Raw genomic sequence first — 19411 nt, 5'->3', positions numbered from 1 at the left:
CTGACATCTTTCATACATTAAAAAAAAAAAAGGTCAGCTAATTTTTGATGCCTTGTACCTTCTACTCTACCAATCATTTAAGTATAAATAAATAAATAATTGTGTGTGTGTCTCTGTGTGTATTTTTACCATCCTAACAACTTCATTTATAACATTATTTGAAGCTGTCCCGTGTTTTAGTTAACATTTCAGTTATTTTCATTCTTTATAGATGCCTGTGCAACAGCTTCTCATGCCATTACTCTGCCTCTTAATACACCAAATAACCCCTCTATAACATAATTCAGTATTACATAAAGCTGTGATCACCTTAAACGCAAGGTCTCTGTCATTCACATTAGCATGTCTTGTCGCAAGCTATAGCCTGGTAATTGCTCAATAGGTGCAATTTAAATTGAAGTGAAACTAAATCTCAATTCAATAACTACGTTGGTAGAACCTGCAACATCGCTGGTTCATTTGTTAATTTATACTTTCATTCAAAAAAGAAATATTTACTGAGTTCTTAATGTGACAGTAGCCACTGAATTGGGGGATGAAAAGACAAAAGTGAGACTTGGTGCCAACTCTCAAGGAGAAAGTAGGCCAGTGTGGAAGGTCAATATGAAAAGAGATAATTATATGATCCAGCAATCCCACTTCTGGATATATATCCAAAGGAAATAAAAACAGGATGTCTAAAAGATATCTGTACTCCCATGTTTATTGCAGCATTATCCACAATAGCCAAGATATGGAAACAGCCCAAGTGTCTGTCAGAATGAATGACTAAAGATGTGGTGTATATATACAATGGACTAATAATCAGCCATAATAAAGAAGGAAGAAGATGGATGGACCATGGGGCAGTATGTTGGTGAAAAAAAAGCCAGACAGAGAAAGACAAATGCTGTATGATATCACTTATAAGTGGAATCTTAAAAAAAGCCAAACTCATAGGAACAGAGTGAAATGGTAGTTACCAGGAGGCTGAGGGGGGTGGAGGAAATGAGGAGATGTTGGTCAAAGGGTACAAACTTCCAGTTATCAGATGAATCACTTCTGGGGCTCTAACTCCCCGCATTGTGATTATAGCCAAAAATACTGTACTATATACTTGAAAGTTGCTAAGAGAGTACATCTTAAATGTTCCCACCACAAAAAAAGAACTAGTAACTATATGAGGAGATGGAAGTGTTAGCTAACACTATAGTGGTAATCAAATTGCAATATACACGTGTATCAAATCAACATGTTAACTTACAAAATGTTATATGTCAATTATATCTCAATAAAGCTAGGAAAAAAATAGGATACAACAAGAAAGAAAAAAGAGAGAGATAGTTACATGCTTAGGAAATGCAATGAAGGCCTTATACGTAGCGTACTAGGAAGAGACAGGGAAGTGTGGGAGCTAAATGCAGAAGGATTCTACAGCAAGGGGTCACTCAGTTACGACATAACTATGGTACCGGGGGTGCACTAAAAAACCAATGAGTTAAGAAATAAACTTGTAAACAGTATAAACTCAGCATAAAATACTCATATATTTTGCTTTTGAAAGTGCAAAATACAACTAACCTTACAGGATAATTAGGTTTCATGACATGCTCCCTCGCAGAAACGAATGATGAGAAGTATACAGATGCTAGGCACAGGACACCTTACATTCAAGTCAGCAGCTGGAGGTTCACCATTACCCTTAGAACTTATAGTTAACTTACCTATGGGAGTGACTTTGAAAACCTGTGAATAAAGTTATTCTCATCTTTAGGTAAGTCCTCGCAAAGCCTTTTAGAATCATCTCCATTAGAGAAGCTGCCAGCTTGTCTTGCAGGATTGTGGCTGCTAAGTGCTGACGACACCCTGAAGTTAATTCAAAAGAGGCTTTAAAAACAATAACTGTAATGAAACATAGATTGAAGGGTTACCTAAAGCACTACTTTCCAATTACTTCAAATGTATAGATATACTTCCACAATACTTTAAGCCTTCAAAAACACCAAAAGCCAATAATCCCAATACCCAGGAGATATTTGATACTTTTTTGGACCTAATTATAGCAAGTATATAATTTAAAGGCATTAACCAATATTTAGGGCCAATAAACTATATGTAATTAACAAAATTGATTTCAACCAAAATACCTTCTTCATTTTGTCACCTTCTAAGAACATACATAAAACGTGTTATATTACACAAGGTAAAATGAATTTTCTGCAGAAGAATACCTTAACACTGTTTAAATTTGGTCAGTCTATCAAACCTGTAGATACTACTTGTTCCCCCAAAAGAGTGGTAAACTGAGTCAAATGGTTTATTTTCTTTAATTTTAAAAATATCCATAAATGTGGTAGTCTTAATCATTAAAAGTTAACCCTTTCAAAAAAAAAAAAAAAAAAGTTAACCCTTTCATCAAGTAAAGACATAAAACGTATACAATTGACTCTTGAACAATGTGGGGGCTAGGGGATGCCCACCCCTGCTCAGTAGAAAATCTGCTTATAACTTCATAGTTGGTCCTTGTATTGGAGGTTCTGCATCCTCAGATTCAACGAACCTCAATACGTATTATTCGAAAAAAAATCTGCTTATAGATAGACCCTCGCAGTTGTTCAAGGGTCAACTGCATTTACTGTATTCTTAAGGAAATTTAAAATAGATTAAGAAAAATTGGGTTCATTCATATACAGCTCACACTACCCATTTTTGCTTAGAGAGCTAAGTTCTAGGTACTCGTAGACATTGAAATATATTTGCAAAATTGATTGCACGAAACAGGCATTACTTTTAAATATTTAAGAGTAAGGGCTTCGCAGTAAGGCAGAACTATTCTAGTTCCAGCTCAGCCGCATACCAGCTCTATGACCTAAGGATGTTAACTTAACCTCTCCAAATCATAGTTTCCTAACTGAAGTATTAGGGAACTAATGCCAAGCTAATGGAATGTTAAAAAAATAAAAGTAATGGCTATAAAACATTTATCACAAAACTAGGTACATAGTAAATATTCTTTTTATTACACATACTGTACTTTGAAAAAATCAACTCTTTTCTAAGCTTACAGGGAAAATATTCAACATCAATATTTATTTATAATACTATCTGGGGCAAAGGACATGTATTATACTTTTATCTAAGATGTCAATAAAAAATTCAATGTCTTGTGGGAAATGTCACTAAATGTATAACTGCATTAAATGTATAAAGCCAAAGTAAAGATGGCATATAAACCATCTACATAGTATCACCATAACTTTCAAAAAGTATGTCTGTCAGCTTCATAGGATTAGAACAAAGACTGGAGGGAAATGAGTCAAGATTTTATTAGCAGTTACTGGTGGCAATTTTTTTAAATTTTACTTCTCTTTTATAAAATTCCTAAAACTGCACATATTACTTCCATTATCAAAAAAGGGCTGCATTTGAATAAGTTGACAATCATTTTCACATTTTAAACTAATTGACCCAATAACTTATAACAATAGGTAATAATTGTTGCTAATTTCATACATATTATTTCTTTTTCCAAAGAGATTTTTTTCTTTTTAACTAAGGCACACAAACACACTCATTGTGAGTTCTTCTACTCTAAGCTACAAAAGAGAAAGAACTTGCCAAATAAGGCTTGTAGTGCCATTGTCTTTTTGCTTTATTATATGCTTGAGGATTGACCCACACAAAGCTGTAGAAAGGGTGGCAGAGAAAACTAAAGCCATAACACTATTTTAAAAGATCAAATTTAGAGACAGTACTATGCCAGACATAAAAGTTTAATGCCCTTAAACAGTAACCAATGCCATGGCATGGCTTCCAAACATTTTGCACTCCAAGGTTTTTGTCATTTTCTGTCTGCTTTATTACTGCAAATATTGTATTTGCATGAAATAAGAATCTTGGTGTTTTACAAAGTTATCTGTTCCCTGTCGATTCAAAAGTCGTTCAGCCATGTGGCTGCAGAAGAAATTTTTCCATGATAATTATAAAAATAACTAGTAAGTCTCCAAGAAGAAAAGAACCAACTTTTAAAAAAAAATAAGAAGGAACAAAGTTATTTTCCATAAAACAGTGTTCGGTGATAAAAGTAGAAGTATTTTTGGACTAGAAAATAATATATAATTTTAAAGGTATGCATCTAAATAGAATGACTTTTTAAAGACGTTTCTTAGAAAGCTTTTAATGCAACAGGCCTGCTAACACAGGATTGAATAGCTGTTGGAATATTTTCAACTCAACTAGCTTTCTTCAACCCAACACAGTGAAATAAATCAGAATATATTTGAAAGAGTGTATATAAAAATCCATTAAGACAGATTAGAATTCACAGTCCAGTTCAGTAATAGCATTAGGTCCTATATCTGGCACTCTCATACATCACAAATGGATGATCAAATGCACCTAGACAAATGTATACTTTCACACCACATATTATTCAACCAACACAGAATGCAAAACTCAAAGCACTATAAGAGAAGAGCAGTGAATCAGTACTACCTTTCTGTAAACACACTGTTTATGAGAAATAAAGGGTATATATGATGCTCATTTTAATTATGGGTAGTCTACATATCACATTCCAAGCAGATAGCTATTGTCTATGTAATACAATGCCAACACAAAATGTCTTTTTTCGTCTCTGAGATATTGCTAAAAAGAGCCACAATTACACTTAACAGACACCCCCCAAAAAACAGAAAACACAATAAATCACTGTTTTCCTTCAAAAAAGGACAATCCATCTTCAGTACTAGTAGAGTAATATGGAATTTAATAGTACTAATATATGTTGCAGAGTCTAAAGTCTTGATAAAATTATGAGTTATGACTGATAATAGATCAAAGTGTCCATGTAGCCAAATGAAGCTGATATTAAATCTTTAATAGCCTGTATATAACCTTGAGTATTAGAACCCAATGATGTGGATACAAGTACTTAAGAAGATATGAATCTAGCTCAGTGTCTGTGAGAAAATATTGCCAAAGTTTCAACTCCTAATGGAGAGTATTAAAACACTTCTTCGTCCTGAATCAGAAAAGGGTTCTGTTGGAGTTGATCCAAAAGAACTAACTGGAGTGTGATTGGCAAACCTAGGGGACTCGAACTTGGCCTGAAAAATCCAAGTTCCAGGGAAGAATTTGGTTATTAAATTGGTAGTTTCAAACTTCTGAAAGTTTATTATGCTACCATTTAATTGCAAAATAATTTTCTAATTAACTTTACAACTAAATCCACTATACTTACTAAAAACAAAATTTAAATTTAATACTGACAAGAAAAAGTCTTTACTATAATTGTAACAGCTAACATTTTTTAAGCTTTTATTATAGGTCAAGCACTGGTCTAAGCACTTTACATGTATTCTCAAATTCTATAAAATTTGTACTATAATAATCTCCATTGCACAGGTGAGGAAACTAAAATAATTTAGTCAAGATCACGCATTTGGCAAATAGCAGTGTCTGGGATTACTGAACCATTTGCCACTCTCCTCCCATCTCTACAGAAACTCAGGGGTGAAGCTGGGTGCAGAGGTGGGGGAGTGAAGAGCTGAAATTGATGCCCTAGTGTATAAACCAATTCTGCAGTTTTCAGAGCGGCTTCAAACTACTAAGTTCACCTTTAAAAGGTGTTAAAATGACTGATACATGTTATACATTAAAAAAAAATGTTTTGAAAGAACTGTGTCAAAGGAGAAATAAAAGATAATAAGGCCCACTCTGCATCTGAAACGGTGGACAAACAAGTTCATCTAATGATTTTGTTTTTATGAATAACACTGGTAGTCTTTTAAAAATAGAGACTGCTAAACAAGATAACTACACTCTGAATAGTTAACATTATTACCTTCACTAAATAGGATGGAAATACAATGAATTTTCATTCACCAATGTTAAATGGAATCCCATACAAAATAATTTGTGAAAATGTGCTGCAAGCTATACAAAACATTAAGTAGATGTATATATAACAGTGTTCGAGATAAATCTTATATCACAAATAAAAAATGGCAACCATATTTGGTTGGTCAACTGGAATACCACTTCAAAAGAACCATATTTAATCTGGAATTGTGTATTTTCCCCCACAGGATAATCAATGAAAAAGGCTTTGAGTTGTTTCCTTAGATTTCTGGGACTTTTATCAATGAATCTCAGAACTCATTTGTTATGTGAATACTCTGCAAGTCATTATTCATAATATATATATTTTATTTTCTTTCACTTCTTCTAGCTCCAGAAGTGAAATATCCTGAATTCTAAGCATCTCTCAAATCATCTTATGACTTAAATTGGCTGAGTTTCCAACTTCAATACACTATTTTATGAGCATTTTTCATAATTTAAAGACAACCTGTATTATTTCTTCATAATCAAAGTAACGGACATTTTCAAGTCCGCAAGTTTCTAGGGGAAAAAGAAAGACCAAAACTGCGAAACATTCCAAAATTCAAGAACCTTAACTGCAGAACACTTATGCTTACATCTTCTCTAACAAAAATCATTAACCACTAAAAATCACTAAAAAAAAGTCAAAAGTTCATTTCCTCTCATCTTCTGAAATGCTTGGAAACATATCTATGTTGAAATGACATAAATGTTTAAGATGTGAAGTGTCAATAAACGTCCCTTCCTTTGGGTGGCTTTTCTGACTATTGATCTTTTTACTGTGTAACAAATAATACTTTCATATAATTAAGAATAAAAAATCTTATTAGATTTTTTATTGAAATATAATTGATTTATATTATTGTGTTAGTTTCAGGTGCACAGAAAAGTTATTCAGTTATATATATATTTTTCAGATTATTTTCCATTACAGGTTATTACAAGATATTGAATATATTTGCCTGTGCTGTACAGTAAATCATTTTTGCTTATCTATTTTATATATAGTAGTTTGTATCTGTTAATCCCAAACTCCTAATTTATTCCTCCCCCCTTTCCCCTTTGGTAACTGCAACCTTTTTTTCTATGTCTGTGAGTCTGTTTCTGTTTTGTATATAGATTAATTTGTATTATTTTCTAGATTCCACATATAGGTGATATAATATTTTTCTTTCTCTAAGAAAATTAGATTTTTATCTACCACTTCAATGGACACTTTCTTTGCTTCTCTGTTGAAATGGTTTTCTTAGGAAAACCAGCACTATTAAAAAAGACAATCTAACACTAAGTGTGCTGTGTTGTGTCACCCTTACCTCCAAGGTTACTAGAATACACAAACAATGAGCAACTTCCAATCAATCTCATGCCTGTGCAAAGAGAGGTCCTTTCCACTTCCCCAGTCAAAATAAAGTGCAAAAAATTGCCTGGATCCCAAACAGTTAGTGAATTACTTAATAAATAAATACAATTAAAGCTGGACTTATACACAGGCTGTCAATGCTACTCTCCCTAACACTACAGGCAAGGTTTCAATTTTCTTGTGTCTTGAGAAAGAAAAAACATTTGCCAAATGATGTTCCTGCCCCCATCCCAGATGGCTTTCCATTTGTCCACATAGCTCTCTAGTTGCGGCCCTCCTCATTTTATAAACGTCACTGAGAACTGTCCCTGCCCCGGTTCCCCATCCCCCAAGCCCCAGTGCTAGTCGGTGGAGTTCTTGAACTTGACCCACAGAACCCCCCCCCCACCGCCCCCGCCGAAGTGCGCTACAAAAAGCATTGCGCCAGATGCTTTCCAATCCTCTCCCTCGTTCTCTCAGTTCAGAAAATCACTGCATTTATTCCCCCTGGGAAAGTGGATTCAATCCCTCATTCGAACTGAAGGCGCCCAGAAAGGGAACACAATCACACACGCGCGCGCGCGCGCACCCACAGGCGCATATACACCACTTCCCTTCCTCATGTCCAACTCTGACAAGCACTCAGACCACCAAAGCCCGTTCCCTCCACCCTTCTCTGTCCAAAACCCCTAACAGTTACAGAAGACAACTGGCGCGAGAGAAATCTTAGGTTTCCATGGGTCAATGGAAACCTCTTTCCCCCCGGGCCCTTGAGGGGCTTTGGAGGCACAATCGCCACTTCTCTTGTTGCCCCTTTCCGAAACCACCCATAATTGAATGAATGCTCCAGCGCCGACCCGCACCAACCGGAGGTAAACCCGGCGTGAGCCGCGGTACCTTGATGCCAACCCGCCCCCTGGAGGGACACGACTGGGACCCACATAAGTTGACCCCCGGGAGTCCCACGGAGACAGAGGGAAGGAAGGGGACCTACGCGCCCAGCCTTGTGCCCCTGTTTTTTCCCGGCCCTCGGTAGTAGAAAGGAGTCCAGAGGCTCCAAGAGCTGGGCGGGGCGAGAGGGCAAGATGAATAAAGTTAAGAAAGAGGACTACTTGGCAATTGCATGCTCCTGAGTTGCTGAAAAGAGGAGCCAAAAGGGAGATCGCAAGGCACGAAACCATAAATCGTGTCTGCCGCGATAGGGGAGGCACACAACGACACCGGACGCGCTGGAACCCGCCGCGGGTCGGCGAGGGGGCGGGGAGAACTGGGAAATTCGGAGAGCGCGAACTTACGGAAGAAGATGTACTCCGTGTAGCTGCTCCAGATCTTGTCTTCGCGGTACTGGTTGACGACGGCGGCGGTGCCCGAGGAGTTACACGCCACCATGTGGAAGCCGGCCTCAGACAGGCGATCGAACGCCTGCTCCAAGTAGGTGAACTTGAGGTAGAAGCGGGACGTGTACTTCTCGGGCGGCCGGTCGGGGTCGCGGCTCTCGTTGAGCGTGTCTCCGAAGACCTCCTTGGCCAGCGCGATGCGTCCGCACACCATGATGCGCGCCACGCGCCGGAACTTGGCGTCCGCCTGGTTGTCACGCACCGTGGTGTAGGAGCCTCGGTAGCCGAGCGTGAGGAAGCCGGAGCGCTTGTCCGGTGCGCCGCCAGCCCCGTGCGCTCCGGGACCCGAGGGCGCTGCGGCCGCCGCCCCGCGCAGCAGCGCCTCGCTGCTGCCCTGCGAGACGTTGTCCTCCAGGTCGCTCTGGCAGCCCTCGTCGTTGAGCGAGTTCTGCTTGGTGACCTTGGGCGACAGCAGCTTGACCAGGTCGGTGAGCTGGAAGTACTCGGCCTCGCGCAGGAGGCGCTCCTTCTCGGGGAAGTGCTCCGGCAGCGCGAGCTGCTTGTCCCGCAGATAATCCAGCACGTACCTGAAGAGGAAGCCGTCCCGGTCGATGAAGAAGCGCGCCCGGCTGTCCCTGGGCAGCTCGCCCCGGCGTCGGGCGCCGCCCCGGGGGCTAGAGGGCGAGAACATACTGGCCAGAGTGCTATCCGGGACGCTGAGCAGCGTCGAGTGCTTGGTCACATAGACCTGGCCCCCTACGTTCAGCTCCACCACCTCGGGGAAGGGCGAGGGCGCGCAGGGCCCCGGGGCGGCGGCTGCCGACGCGCCGGGCGAGCTGGACGAGGAGACCATCTCGCTAATGGGCAGGATGGTGCCGCCGCCGCTGCCCGTGTCCTTCAAAGCCATGGTCCGCCCCGCCGCTGGGCAAGTGACCCTGGAGAGCCGCACTTTCTCCTTCCCGAAACCCGCGCCCTGCACCCCCGGTGGCGTGCCCCTGATGCGCCCTCGGGCCGGGCGGCACGTTTCTCCGGCCGAGGAGGCCCGGTTCAGGGCTCGGGGCAGCGGCGGCGGCGGCGGCGGCGCCCGGGCTCCATCGAGGGAGCGATGTGCAGGAGAGGAGCTCTGAGGGCGCCGCGGCGGCGGCGGCGGCGCGAGGAGGAGCGGCTGCTCCTTTGGGGGCGACGGCGGGGAAGTGTGAGAGACTTGCGAGAGGCTCTTAAGCTGCCGCTCGGCTCTCGGCGGGGAGGGCGGGAGGAGGGGCCGGAGCAAAGAAAACTCGCCGCCCCAGCAGCTTAAGAGCGCGCCGCGAGCCTCGAGCGCGGACGGTGGCGCAAACTACTCCTCGCAGCCGGGGAGGCGGCGCTGACGTCAAGCCCGGGACTGGGACCCAAGCCACAGCTGTCATTTAAAGAGATAGGTGCCAGCCTCCGGCTGCGGGGCTCCGACGCTAGGGGGAAGGACCGAGGGCCGAGCCTGGAGGTGATGCTACTTGACAGCGAGCGCGGAGATGGGAAGAAGAGGGCCGGGAACCGAAATCAAACGGGAAAAAGGACAGCATCTCTCCTTCATCCATTTCATTCCCCCCTTCCGTCCGTCCGTCCCTCCCTTCCTCCCTTGCCCTTGTTCGCCCAGTAAAACTATTTTTTTTTTTTTATCTTGCATTAAGGTGGGAAGTGGGGTCGGGGGTTGGGTTATAACAAAAATGCTAGGGTGCCAATCTGAAATTACTACAAATGTTGGCGTGAGGACTTTAAGTGCCAAAAAAACTACGTGGGGGGTGAATCTCTTGTAGTGGTTTTAGCATAGTTTTTGAAGTGAAGGTCGAAATGCCGGAACCTCAGTTACATTCAGATGTCGTGATTGCATATTTAACTGCATGTGCTACAAATAGTTGAAGAATTTTTAAAACTGAAACCTGTTTTTCAGTTCACAAAACTAATAAAGGATTGTGGTAACGTGACGGTTCTCTCCTTTCATCCCTTCAGTATTTGATTCATAGTAGATGCTTAATAAATACTGTTGGAGGGAGGGACAAAGCCAGGGAGGGAACTTACTCTATTTGCTCCTAGTTTCCGATCCTGCTCTATCCTCTGATTAATCTCTTCACTTCCCTTTCAGCTTTCAGGGCAAGAGAAATGGCTTATGTTTTATTAGTAATCTAACCGTAAGAGTCAGGTCACAAATGAAAATTATATGAATTTAAGCTCACTTTAATTTCCATTTGTACACAGCACAGGTACAGGCTGTAAGATCAGCATTATTTGTGATAGTGAGGAGAGAGTTGCAAATGAGGAATCTCCCTTCTTGTGGCTATTCATCCTGGGACATCCTTTTGTGTTCAGAAACATAAAGAATCATTGATTTATAACGTACAAAGGTGAAAAGACTACACTGCTATACAAGTAGTTTGCTTCAAAAATTATAGTATTATAGATGAACCTTATCCATTAACAAATAAAATAATGTACAGATTTTCACATCTTTTTAAAAATTCTAAATGCCTACTTAGGATTCCTTCTCTTTGAATCTACCACACATACACATACACACACACACACACACACACACACACAAAAGTACTGGATTTGAGATAACAGTTGTAACCTCTAATTTTTATAAATAATTAATAAGTTGTTATTTGGAGTATTAAAAACTATATTTAATTCATTGATCCTTATAAGCCACATCCCCAGAAAGTGTTATATCAGTTTTGAAGTTAGATTACCTGAGACTGAAAATGCACTAATGAAAGAATACAATATATTTACCAAAGTTCTAAGACTTAAAACCTGGTGTGCATTATGCATCTTCATGCAATCCTCATATTCAAGCCTATTGCCTCCCCCCAAATTTATAAACTGATTAAGAAGTAGAATTGATTTTAGCCTTCTTCACTTAAAGGCTACCATCAGAAAGCATCTGAAATGTAAAGTAATAGTTTCTGAAAAACGAATTAATAGATTCATAATCTCTATAGATTTATAATCTCTATAGATGAATAAATAATAAAGCCTTGAACCACTACTAATGAAGCCCGTTTATCATGAGGTAAGTGTCCCTAATGATAAGTATGTTATAGACCATAGAATCATAATGAAGTGGATGTATAATACATATGCATAAGTGTATATGAATATAAGGTCTCCAATGTTATCAGGTTGAAATCCATTTTATTCTTTTTAATTACATAAAGTATGCTCATGAGACAAAATGGTCTAAAACGTGTACTCTAAACGAATCATCTTAGAAATTCTTAGTGAATTTCTCTGTGTGATGTATTGCTTTTTAAAATAATTCTTTCAACAGTGATTGAATATTTTTCCTTAATCCCTTCCATCCCCATACTCCTCTTACTCTCACTTCCTCCCCCCACTATACCCTCCAACCAAACTCCAAACTAAAATTGCAGGTCCAGAATGTCTTTACCTATTGTTCTCTCGGCTAGGAATGCCTTTCCTTTTCCACCAGTCCCCTAATCCTTTCTCCTTGCTTACTGCTTCCCTGATGTTTCAGCTTAAATAGTACTTCCTCTGGAAATCTTTCAGATTTTTACCAGTCCAGGTGTTCCCACAGCACCCTATGATTACACAAGGGCAGGGTTTTTCACACTAGTATGTCATTGTTTCCCATCAGATTGTAAGTATGGCATACAACTATATGCACTATTCTATCCCCAGCATCGTGCCTAGCCCTTAAAAGATAGTCAATTTCTATTTCTTGAATCTTTACTGCATAGAAATGTGTTCACATCACAAATGGATGACAAAGCATCAACTAACTGCTAGACACTGGGCTAAGCAATGATATTGCAGAGATGAATAAGACTCAGTCCTTCACAATTAAAATCAGGAAAAGCGAGAACAGAATCTGATTAAAACAAAATCAGATCTAAAGGAGAAGGGAAAGCAAGAAAGAGATAGACACTATTGGAGCAATCATTTTGGTGAACTGAGGAATTAACACCAAATACTATAATTAGAACCATCTTGTTCTAAGCCACAGACACCATTGATGTTCCCTAGGCCAATGTGATCACAAAGGTGGGTCCTTAAGCTCTTCTGTTGCTGTGCAAAGACAAGACGTCAAACTTCCCTGCCTACAAACTACACTAGGTCACTTCACATTCCCAGAAGTTGTAAATAATACAGTCAAAACTGTGTCTCTAAGGGTACAGCAAACTAACCAAAAAGGATAAAGTCCAAGTTGTGATAAATAATTTGTAATTTAAAATAACAAATTAAATATTTCTTCACTAGTCTGAGAGTTACTTAAAGGCAGGAGCTATATCCTCTTTGACAGGGGAGGAAGAGCACAGAAGGTAACAGTGAGATTTAAAGTCAGGTAGAACTGGCTTAAAAAAAATCTACCTTTTGTCTCTTCCTGGCTTTGTGATTTGAGCAAGTGACTTAACTGCTCTAAACCTTAGTGTCCTCATGGGTATAGCGGAAATAACAAAGACCAGAGACTTCTCACTACGATCATGCGTCCAGTAACATGGCCATTCCAGTTTGATGGAGTTCACTGTATTTACTGTCTGCTTCACACCGTTGTTCTGAGGACGGAGAGCAGAGCCACACCCTAACTAGAAAGATCTGGGATTCCAAAGCAGATAACTGGTTACAGTAGCTCTACCTACCTTTCTTCCAATCGTCTCACCCCTAGGGTAACATGCGGTAGCACGGCCCCTCCATCATGAACATTCCCACACTACCCCCAGCATGTCCTTCCCTGTCTGCAGCCATGGTTGTTCCTCTCTTGTTGCACTTTACCCTCCTAGACATTGATATAATTCCATTGATTTAATTTACCTAGGTCCTGTTCTTTTCTTTCGTTTTTTAACTTTATTCCGTCTTTTTACTGTGGTCTAATTACCCCTTTTAGCTTGTTCGTGTACAAGGCCAACTGCACTTCTAATTTTCTGGAACCCACCTGGTGTCTGTTTATCTTGTTCAAGGCAATTGAAAGTTTTACACACACCACCCCCTAAACAACAAAAAAAAATTTTCAAGTATTTGTAATTCTAAGCAAAAAGCCTGAGATTCTTTCCTGTAGAGAAAGAGCCTGGCAGTTTTTAGAGCCGTGATGTCCTATAAAAATATGTGAACCACATTTCTAATTTTAAATGTTCGAATAACCACATTAAAAAAGTGAAAAATGAAATAGGTGAACTTATTTTAATAATATCATTTAGTTAGCCCAATGTATCCAAAATATTATCATTTCCATATGTAATCAATACAAAAATGTATGAATGACATAATTTATATTTTTTTCCATCCTAGGTCTTCAAACTATGGCATGTATTTTACACTTATAGCACATCTCATTTTGAACTGTCCATATTTCATCTGCACAATACCCACACGTGGCTAGTGGTTACTCTAATGTTCACCACAGCTCTAGAGCATTTGCGACTAATATACCTACTTGTTTTGAGGATTAGGTAAGATAACATGTCTTTTTAAAGATTTTATTACAGGACCTGTAATGAGACGAGTCTGGAATTCAACACTTGAGTAGAATCATTAACACATGGAATGGGGACCATGAAGCAAAAGCCAAAAAAAGAGGAAAATCTCTAAAAAAGAAGAAAGAAAATAATATATACTCTATCAGTGGAAGAATTTTGGCTTCCCTTTCACACCCATCACACTCCCATAAAGGTAAAGTATGGGCAAGTTTTGCTACACACATCAATATTGTGAAAAGCAGGCCAACCCAAGGGCCGATGGCTTCTTGCAAGGTAAGAGGTATAAGCATTGCTGCCAGAACAGGGTCAACATGGGTAGGTACAAGACAATATAAGATGAGAAGGACCATCTTCAAATTCAACAATTGCTGGGAAAACTTAGAAAGCAGAGTATAAAAACTAGCTCACCCCAAAAATCTCACCTATCAGTTTTGAGAATTTCAATGATGCTGTGAAACAAAAAAACTTTGCAAATGAAGTATTTAGGAAACTCAGAATATCAGTGTTTGATGCATTTGTTATATAGCATATTCCAGCAATTTAGGTACCTTACTGTAAATTCATATGAGTTCTTGGTCTATATTATAAATTATAGGAGCACCACTAAAGGTTAGGGTGACAGTTGGTAAAACTCTATTAAATTAATACCCAAAGAAATTAATGAAATTTTGTATAGATCATGATTCAGTATACCTAAGCACTTAATATAATGCCTGTTAAATAAAAAGTGCTCAGTAGATATTTATGAATAAAATAATTTGTCAGCCATTTTCATATTAACTTACATCATGTAAAGGTCATGTTTTTGGCTGTGGCTATGCAATTTAATATATAGTATGTGTGTGGGAATGTATGTGTTGGGAGTAGTTTAGCAACAGATGGCCTTGTATTTCATCTTGCCCAGTTGGCTGCCTCCTTGAAACACTGATTAGCTCCTCAAACCTTGGAGGGAAAAGGCAACATAGCCTTAGGACATTCTGGATAAAAATTTTAGGCTGGGCAGTGGGGATAATATCCTGATCCAGGATGGAATCTGAGCCTCTTCAGATAACATAAACCAGGAGCCTAAAACTGGCTATGCATATATATTATATGCGTAATATAAGTTTTATCAATTCTGTGCTGCAATTAAAAAAAAAGTTTCACTGATTAGAAGAAGACTGTGAAACATATGACAGGGTAATGTTAACTTCTGTTGTCAGATTTTCCCTTGGAAATGCCCCCAAATTACAAACTTTCCTTAAATTATTATTTTAACCAATGACTCGCTATTAGCTGATGAGTTTGACTCCATTACTAAAAAAACTAATCATAACAGGAATTCAAGTATTTCCTACACTTTTAAAGTTTTTGTCCTACCTCCTAGGTTTGTCAAGAGGATTATTTAAATAATGACTGTAAGGCACTTGATGCTCCTCAAAGAAAGTTACTATTGAAGCAAAATAGTGTTATTGTAAATTCTTTACCTCTCCTGTGATGCTTTTCTGCAGTGGGGACACAGGCTGAGTTGCATTTGTGAACTTAATCCTTCATTCTAAGGTTCCCAGTTAGTAAAATGCTTGATAACTATCTTAAATCTAAAAAGAAGCAATTAAAATTTAAAAATAAATGCCCCCAGGTAATCTACTATTAAAAATTATGAATGCAGTGTGGATGGGAATGCTGGTAGTTTGATATACTACAATATAGTATATATTTTCTAGAAAATTGCTTCTCTTCTCATTGGGATTTTTTAAAAGGATGACTGGAAGATATGTCAAATGATTAAAGCCCTTGGCAGGGGCTAAGTGCCTGAGCCTGGGACAGTATCTTCACCAAACTGATAGAAGAGGCTGAACCACATGAAATAGCCAATTTTGTAAAAACTGTCAAAAATCGGCAATTTAATATGGTTCAATTTAATAGTTTTCAGGAACAAGGACAATGAATCTAGCACCATGTCACTCAATGCTTAAATATTTAGAAATGTGTAATTCATAACTTGAGTTTTAAACATGCATATTTAAGTGTGCTAAATCTTTATGATTTTTCAGAAAAAAAGTTATGTCTACCACTTTACTCTTGGTTCCCTCAGCACTTAAATATAGCTAGTACAAAAGACAGTTTGTTGAGAGCCTCCCATTGAGCCTCTTAGATAGCCTCAACCACCAGAGGGCAGACAGCAGAAGCAAGAAAAACTACAATCCTGCAGCCTGTGGACCAAAAACCACAGTTACAGAAAGATAGAGAAGATGAAAAGGCAGAGGGCTATGTACCAGATGAAGGAACAAGAAAAAAACCCAGAAAAACAACTAAATGAAGTGGAGATAGGCAACCTTCCAGAAAAAGAATTCAGAATAATGATAGTGAAGATGATCCAGGACCTCGGAATAAGAATGGAGGCAAAGATTGAGAAGATGCAAGAAATGATTAACAAAGACCTAGAAGAATTAAAGAACAAACAAACAGAGATGACCAATACAATAACTGAAATGAAAACTACACTAGAAGGAATCAATAGCAGAATAACTGAGGCAGAAGGACGGATAAGTGACCTGGAAGACAGAATGGTGGAAATCACTGCTGCGGAACAGACTAAAGAAGAAAGAATGAAAAGAAATGAAGACAGCCTAAGAGACCTCTGGGACAACATTAAACGCAACAACATTCGCATTATAGGGGTCCCAGAAGGAGAAGAGAGAGAGAAAGGACCAGAGAAAATATTTGAAGAGATTATAGTCGAAAACTTCCCTAACATGGGAAAGGAAATAGCCACCCAAGTCCAGGAAGCGCAGAGAGTCCCATACAGGATAAACCCAAGGAGAAACACGCCGAGACACATAGTAATCAAAGTGGCAAAAATTAAAGACAAAGAAAAATTATTGAAAGCAGCAAGGGAAAAACGACAAATAACATACAAGGGAACTCCCATAAGGTTAACAGCTGATTTCTCAGCAGAAACTCTGCAAGCCAGAAGGGAGTGGCATGATATACTTAAAGTGATGAAAGGGAAGAACCTACAACCAAGATTACTCTACCCGGCAAGGATCTCATTTAGATTTGATGGAGAAATCAAAAGCTTTACAGACAAGCAAAAGCTAAGAGAATTCAGCACCACCAAACCAGCTCTACAACAAATGCTAAAGGAACTTCTCTAAGTGGGAAACACAAGAGAAGAAAAGGACCTACAAAAACAAACCCAAAACAATTAAGAAAATGGTCATAGGAACATACATATCGATAATTACCTTAAACGTGAATGGATTAAATGCCCCAACCAAAAGACATAGACTGGCTGAATGGATACAAAAACAAGACCCATATATATGCTGTCTACAAGAGACCCACTTTAGACCTAGGGACACATACAGACTGAAAGTGAGGGGATGGAAAAAGATATTCCATGCAAATGGAAATCAAAAGAAAGCTGGAGTAGCTATACTCATATCAGATAAAATAGACTTTAAAATAAAGAATGTTACAAGAGACAAGGAAGGACACTACATAATGATCCAGGGATCAATCCAAGAAGAAGATATAACAATTATAAATATATATGCACCCAACATAGGAGCACCTCAATACATAAGGCAACTGCTAACAGCTATAAAAGAGGAAATCGACAGTAACACAATAATTGTGGGGGACTTTAACACCTCACTTACACCAATGGACAGATCATCCAAAATGAAAATAAATAAGGAAACAGAAGCTTTAAATGACACAATAGACCAGATAGATTTAATTGACATATATAGGACATTCCATCCAAAAACAGCAGATTACACGTTCTTCTCAAGTGCGCACGGAACATTCTCCAGGATAGATCACATCTTGGGTCACAAATCAAGCCTCAGTAAATTTAAGAAAATTGAAATCATATCAAGCATCTTTTCTGACCACAACGCTATGAGATTAGAAATGAATTACAGGGAAAAAAATGTAAAAAAGACAAACACATGGAGGCTAAACAATACGTTACTAAATAACCAAGAGACCACTGAAGAAATCAAAGAGGAAATAAAAAAATACCTAGAGACAAATGACAATGAAAACACGACGACCCAAAACCTATGGGATGCAGCAAAAGCAGTTCTAAGAGGGAAGTTTATAGCTATACAAGCCTACCTAAAGAAACAAGAAAAATCTGAAGTAAACAATCTAACCTTACACCTAAAGAAACTAGAGAAAGAAGAACAAACAAAACCCAAAGTTAGCAGAAGGAAAGAAATCATAAAGATCAGAGCAGAAATAAATGAAATAGAAACAAAGAAAACAATAGCAAAGATCAATAAAACTAAAAGTTGGTTCTTTGAGAAGATAAACCAAATTGATAAGCCATTAGCCAGACTCATCAAGAAAAAGAGGGAGAGGACTCAAATCAATAAAATCAGAAATGAAAAAGGAGAAGTTACAACAGACACCGCAGAAATACAAAGCATCCTAAGAGACTACTACAAGCAACTTTATGCCAATAAAATGGACAACCTGGAAGAAATGGACAAATTCTTAGAAAGGTATAACCTTCCAAGACTGAACCAGGAAGAAACAGAAAATATGAACAGACCAATCACAAGTAATGAAATTGAAACTGTGATTAAAAATCTTCCAACAAACAAAAGTCCAGGACCAGATGGCTTCACAGGTGAATTCTATCAAACATTTAGAGAAGAGCTAACACGCATCCTTCTCAAACTCTTCCAAAAGATTGCAGAGGAAGGAACACTCCCAAACTCATTCTATGAGGCCACCATCACCCTGATACCAAAACCAGACACAGACACTACAAAAAAAGAAAATTACAGACCAATATCACTGATGAATATAGATGCAAAAATCCTCAACAAAATACTAGCAAACAGAATCCAACAACACATTAAAAGGATCATACACCACGATCAAGTGGGATTTATCCCAGGGATGCAAGGATTCTTCAATATACGCACATCAATCAATGTGATACACCATATTAACAAATTGAAGAATAAAAACCATATAGGAAAAAAAAAAAAAAAAGACAGTTTGTTTATATTTGGCTTGAATGTATTCTGAATTATCCTTCATGTGTGTCTGTTTAGCATCTCTACCTAGATAACAAACTCTTTGCAAACAAGGACTATTCTCCAGTTGTTTCATTTCCAATTCAGTGTTCTGCATACCGGACGATTAAAATGATGATGGTGAGTTATTTGTCTACAGCATGACTAATTAACAGTGAGACTACACACAGATATTTGTGGTACTGTTTTATTTTTCTGTGTACTGCTAAACAGGAAAATATTGATATTTGTATATCTCCAGACTCTACTTTAAGAAGTACATCAGTCAAATTAGACTGTAAATATACAATTAAATGCTCCAATTTGGGAGAACATTCTAATATAAGGTATAAATTGAACTAATGAACACCTATTATAGTA

At 38.8% G+C, this 19411-nt stretch overlaps 1 protein-coding gene across 1 annotated transcript in view; it reads right to left on the bottom strand.

Annotated features, from left to right (window-relative positions):
* Positions 1-9448, bottom strand: part of KCTD8 (potassium channel tetramerization domain containing 8) — a 254163-nt gene extending 244715 nt beyond the window's left edge. Inside the window, exon 1 of the mRNA XM_068542243.1 lies at positions 8500-9448. Within this exon, the coding sequence (XP_068398344.1) occupies positions 8500-9448 (949 nt within the window). The remainder of the gene's footprint in view (positions 1-8499) is intronic.
* Positions 9449-19411: the final 9963 nt, after the last annotated feature.

Source organism: Eschrichtius robustus, chromosome 4 (genome assembly GCF_028021215.1).
Source record: "Eschrichtius robustus isolate mEscRob2 chromosome 4, mEscRob2.pri, whole genome shotgun sequence".
NCBI classification, from domain to species: Eukaryota; Metazoa; Chordata; class Mammalia; order Artiodactyla; family Eschrichtiidae; genus Eschrichtius; species Eschrichtius robustus.
This window is presented reverse-complemented; position numbering and strand designations above follow the sequence as displayed.